This window comes from Nicotiana tomentosiformis, chromosome 5 (genome assembly GCF_000390325.3).
Source record: "Nicotiana tomentosiformis chromosome 5, ASM39032v3, whole genome shotgun sequence".
NCBI lineage: Eukaryota > Viridiplantae > Streptophyta > Magnoliopsida > Solanales > Solanaceae > Nicotiana > Nicotiana tomentosiformis.
Window position 1 is genome coordinate 5,935,884 of NC_090816.1, and position 6,000 is coordinate 5,941,883.

Consider the following 6,000-nt stretch of genomic DNA (forward strand, 5'->3'; position numbering starts at 1 on the left):
ATTTCTGGAGTAATAAGAGGGAAGTTTAGCTGGCTCACTAGTTGATCGTATGCGACTGTTATCTCATATTTTATAAAAGTGAGAATATGAACAACTAAATCTATTTCATCTACATTCTTGAATAAATGAATTAAATTATTTCTTATTGAAGACAACTTAAATAGCCGTTCACTCAACTGCTTACACTAAAAAGTGCAGACATACATATAATGTATGTATAATTCATATATAATATGTATATAATCGTGTATAATCAGTATATAATTTATGTATATCGACTTGAAAAAGTAAACAGTAAATTCGATCGACTATTTAAAGATTCCTTTCTTATTTCGACATTTGAAGTAATCGCCCAAGGCTAAAATAATTTGGTTATGACATTACCGCCCTAGACTTTAGGTAATTAAACTAGGACAATATTAGGATATGATTTCAATATGTTACCATTAAAGTAAAAATAATTACTATGACTTTCCAATACAGTTGTTGTATTTGTATTGTCCATCACTTCATTGTGAATTTGGGTAAATAAACCTTGAATGCACATTAATGGTAGCAAGTGTACAAGTCATGTTATCATTTCTAAACCTGAATCTTTGAAATTGATGTTATTGCAAAATCCATAGAATCAAATGTTCTTATTTTATAATTATACATTTTTACAAGAATATGAATTCACATCATTTTCTTTGAAAAAAAAAGGGAAATTGGGGGAAGAAGGAAAGGGTTTCTAACAATCATACTTTCTACCAATGATTTACAACTCAATTCTCATATGCATCCACCTAAATTGAAGTATTCTATCTATAGTACAAGTTGCTATTATACAATACATTTCATTCTCTTAGATTTAAACTTGAAATAAAGTATTCATTGTACGGAATAAAACTGAATTTTATATGTGAAAAGAAATAAAATACGATTGAAAATGTGATTGAATAGTACTAGCACATCTTTCCGACAAACATAGAATAACTTCCACATACCATTAAAACAAAGCGTACGATAGCATGAACTAATAAACGATGTGCAACAAACAAAGAAAACAACAAACGATAATAACTACGTCTTAGTCCCAAACAAACAGATTATATTGAAAACAACATAAAAGATAAAGCAATAGAAATATTATGACAATAGATCAATCAATGTTATTGAAAAGTCCATCATTCTTCTTTCCCGCCTCGTTGTCATGGCCTTCTGTTGTTGCATTGGAGAAAGTAGATGGACACTGAACATCAGAAGTCTGCTCTTGTTGATTGAGTTGTTTCTTCCTCTCATCGAGTTTAGCCTTTATACGAGCAGAAAGCTTTAACAAACCTTCGGTTTGTGCAACATCAAGGTCACTGGTATTCATTTTTCCCTCGAAAAGTTGATTGAAGAGTATTTCCATTTCTTTCTCCTTACTTTTTCGCGCGATTTTCCTATTATTTTCTTCTTCAAGATTTTTGATTTGTTTTTCAAGGTAGGTTTCATGTAAAACTAACTTCTTTGATCTTTCATACTCAGAGTGACCTAAATACTTAGTAACTCTAACCATAGCCTCACTTTCATCTGGCCAAACAATAGGAAAGGTTTCTCCTGGACTAAAAATAATTATTGTAACTATTGCCTCACATAGAGTGGACAACTCGTCTGCCATTTTAAACAAAGTAGCAATTTTTCTTTTTTCTTTGGCTTTTCTCTTTCTTTCACTACAAACCTTAGTATTCTTAAGCCCCTTCTCACTCATGTTTTCTACACACACACACACAAAAGAGCACAATATTTGGGAGCAAAAATATGAATGAATACTTAATTGTAGAGGTAGAAGAGAAGCATTGGGATTTATATAGATCTATAATGGGGCTTGTTAATACCTTATAGTGAAATGATTTCAAGTAGATTTTGATAATATAGCGAATTTGGAAGAATATTTAAGTATTTTCTTAAAATGGTTGAAAATTCAAGATTTAAACTAGATTTTCAGAAACCATATTCCATATTGCATAATTTGGAAAGTATTAAGACTGAAGTATAGTTGGCTCACTAACAAAGTGAGAATAAGAGAAACTAAATCTTCTTCTTTTAATGTTTTTATCAATGTATTAATTAATGATTTTCTTATTTAGACATTTGAAGTAACCCCAAGGCTAAGATGTATGTAGTTATTATGACAATTACCATATTAGACTTTAAGTAGTTACACTAGGTATTATTTCAATATGTTATAATCAAAAACTAATCATTATTTTAGACTATAGTTATTCTATTTATCATTAATGTAAGTTTGGGAAAAAAAAGTTGATTTTTTTGGGGGTAAAAACCCTTGTAAATGGTAGTAAGTTTACAAATTATGCTGATCCCTAGAATCTAATATTCTTATTTTATAATTATACATTTTTACAAGAATATCTCGTATCGAAGAAAGAAGAAGACGAGGTATGTTGAATGAATAAAGATATCGATAGGTTTGCTGAATATCCATGTCAAATTTAGAGATGATCTAAAATGAATGTTAAATGCATATGCCTAATCGACATATTGGATTTTATATTTTTTATTATAAAAAAAGGAGAAAACTTTGCAACAGGTATGTCTACCTATATTTAGTCTTCACTTCGATAATAATATAATAATCCACCTAGAGATACGACTAGGTGGTTTGGTGGAAATAAAAGAGATACGAAATACTTCCTCATTTCATATATATATATATATATATATATATATTCTAAAACAGCTAACCATAAACTTCTCATTTTACTTATAATTCTTTTTATAGTCACACAAATATTTTAATCTATTATAGTAGTAAGCTCTCAAATCAAAAAGTAGTTTAATACATCAAATCTATAATTAGAAATGCTCATTTTGGATAATTTGTAACATATTTAAGGTAAGAAGGTTGAAGGGGATAGTATCAGGTCCCGAACAATTCTACGTATCAGGTCCCGAACAATTCTACCTTCTTTTCATTATCTAACGCTGCATCCCATTTCTATCACTCTTTTAAAACTTTCAATATAGCCTTCTTAGCCGTGGAAGCAACAACTGGTCTTTGGATATATTTCTCGTCTAGCTTACAACTTGTTTGGATGGTTGTTACATGTCGTTTCATAATATATTGTATTGTATTGTTTTATGAATACAATATTTGGATAGATTGTATCGTTTGCCGTCATTTTATGATGTCACACATCAAAAATATGAAGAATAAACTTGCAACATTACTAAGAAAAATAGGATACGAGTAGAATTATTATATAAGAAAGTAGGGTAAATGATAAAATATAATTATTTAATAATAAAGAGGGACAAAATGAGAGAAACAAGCAAGGTAACGACACCATCACACCAAATTCGTTGTTACATAAAGTGACACTTTTTGTTGTTACATACAACGGATTTAAAAATACGATACAATAAAATTTAAGTAACAATCAATATAAATATTGTATTTAAAATAACAATACGATACAATATAATAGGTAACAACCATCCAAACAAGCTGTAAATGTCCTATTACTCAAACCTCCAATTTTCTTTTTTTATACAGTTGAAAAATAGCTGATATCAAGGTAGAAGTTCACTATTTTTAAGAGGTGAAAGAGTAAAGTATTTTTCTACTTTCTTAACTCAAGCGGAGGAAAGGTATAAACTTTTTACCTTATATTTTTCATGAATATATGTAATATGTTTACATGAAAAATATTTTTTTATAATTCTAGAGATAGTGGGGGTAAAAGAAATAAAAAGTTCTTGCATGAAAATTTTGAATATTCATGCATGAGTGAAAGTTGATTAAATCAAAAGAGTGTGATAAGCGCATCTATCATAAGTCTTGGAATAATTCACATGTTATTATTTACCTCTATATTGATGATCGATTAATTTTTAGTGCTAACTAGAATGTTATTGGAGAAACTAAAAGCATGCCTAGTAGTCATTTTGACACGAAAGATTTGAGTGAGGCAAATTTCATTCTTGGAATAAATATTACTAGAATATGTGATGGAATTTTCTATGACGAGTCACATTATATTGAGAAAATTTTGAAAAAATATAATTTTATTGATTGCAAGCATGTTGTAACTCCTTTTTATTCAAGTGTTCACTTATTTTCTGTACAAAGTAACAATGATGTGATAAATCAAAAGGAATATGCTAGCTTACTTGAAAGCTTGAGATATGTGATTGATTATACTCGTCCTGATATTGGATAAGCAATAGTACTTAGCAGGTTTCAGGTTTACAAAAAATTCTGTTGTACTCGAAGACTTTTATGATGTAGATTGAAATATTTTATCTGGTGATTCCTGTTCTACTACAAGTTATATTTTTACTTTGGGAGGTGGTGCTATTTGTTGGAAATAAAAAAAGTAAATAATAATTGCTAACTATACCGTGGAGGCTGAACTAATTGCTTTAGGTTCAGCTAGTGAGAAAGCGAATTGGTTGAGAGATTTATTATTTCAAATTTCTTATTTTGAAAAATCAATTCCTCCTATTTTAATTTATTGTGATGACACTGATGCTATTGGTAGAGCACAAAACCGTTATTACAATGGCAAATCCAGACCAATAAGGAGAAAACACAATATTGTGAGATATTTGAAAAGTGGTAATATTCATATTATTATGTGATAATCTTGAAGATCTATTAACCAAAGCCTTGACAGGAGAAAGGGTCTGGAGCACATCGAGGGGATGGGATTGAAGACCATAATCACATAAGTCATATATGAGGAAACCCAACTTGGAGACTAGAGATCCTATAACCATGTTCAATGGGAAGAACAAATCATATGATGTCTTGCTTTGAAATGCGCTATTACATTTATTATTATTCCATTCTTATGGTGTGAGTGGATTTATCCTGTAGCGATTTGCGAGGTTGAGTTTTTATTAACTCTTAATGAAAATTTGTAGCTCGTATGAGTGAGATGTTAGAGTTACAGGAGCACTCTTGACATATTTCACCTATGTGAGTGTGGAAGTAGGCCGCTTCCTATGAGAATTGGGCTTATTCTAAAAAATACTCATGAAAACAGGGATAATACAAGGCCGTAATGTGCTGGCTAATAAAGCTTATGATGGAAACTTAGGGTCCACCAAACTGTATAGAGAACCCGGTTCTCTATCGGTTCCCATAGAACACACACAATAAGAGACAAGTAAATGACACAACATAATTTTACGTGAAAAACTCCCAGCTCACAGGATTAAAAATCACGACATACACTCATAGGATTTCAACTTTACTTACCGAACAACTTTAGATTACAACCTATTGTAACCTAGATTATAGTCACACAAATATTTTAATGTGTTCATAGCCGCACAATATTATGATATGTTTAACATCATAATTTTTTACGGCTTATCTTTTTAATTACTTAAATTTCTTATTCATCCATGTCATGTAACTTGAAACGGGAGACGTAGTAAGTTTAAGTATTTATTCCAAGAGCTTGGAGCTGTACTCTCTTTCTTAGTAGCAATTCTATTATAGTAGTAAGCTCTCAAATCAAAAAGTAGTTTAATACATCAAATCTATAATTAGAAATGCTCATTTTGGACAATTTGTAACATATTTAAGGTAAGAAGGTTGAAGGGGATAGTATCAGGTCCCGAACAATTCTACCTTCTTTTCATTATCTAACGCTGCATCCCATTTCTATCACTCTTTTAAAACTTTCAATATAGCCTTCTTAGCCGTGGAAGCAACAACTGGTCTTTGGATATATTTCTCGTCTAGCTTACAACTTGTTTGGATGGTTGTTACATGTCGTTTCATAATATATTGTATTGTATTGTTTTATGAATACAATATTTGGATAGATTGTATCGTTTGCCGTCATTTTATGATGTCACACATCAAAAATATGAAGAATAAACTTGCAACATTACTAAGAAAAATAGGATACGAGTAGAATTATTATATAAGAAAGTAGGGTAAATGATAAAATATAATTATTTAATAATAAAGAGGGACAAAATGAGAGAAACAAGCAAGGT

General features: G+C 30.1%; 1 protein-coding gene across 1 annotated transcript; it reads right to left on the reverse strand.

Annotated features, from left to right (window-relative positions):
- Nucleotides 1–1,141: 1,141 nt before the first annotated feature.
- On the reverse strand, nucleotides 1,142–1,732 carry LOC104113938 (agamous-like MADS-box protein AGL80). Its single transcript, XM_009624260.4, has one exon. It carries the CDS (start codon nucleotides 1,730–1,732, stop codon nucleotides 1,142–1,144), a length of 591 nt encoding a protein of 196 aa, XP_009622555.3.
- Nucleotides 1,733–6,000: the final 4,268 nt, after the last annotated feature.

Excerpts from the sequence above, each read along its gene's own strand:
- LOC104113938 (XM_009624260.4), bottom strand. The coding sequence starts at position 1,732 with ATGAGTGAGAAGGGGCTTAAGAATACTAAGGTTTGTAGTGAAAGAAAG.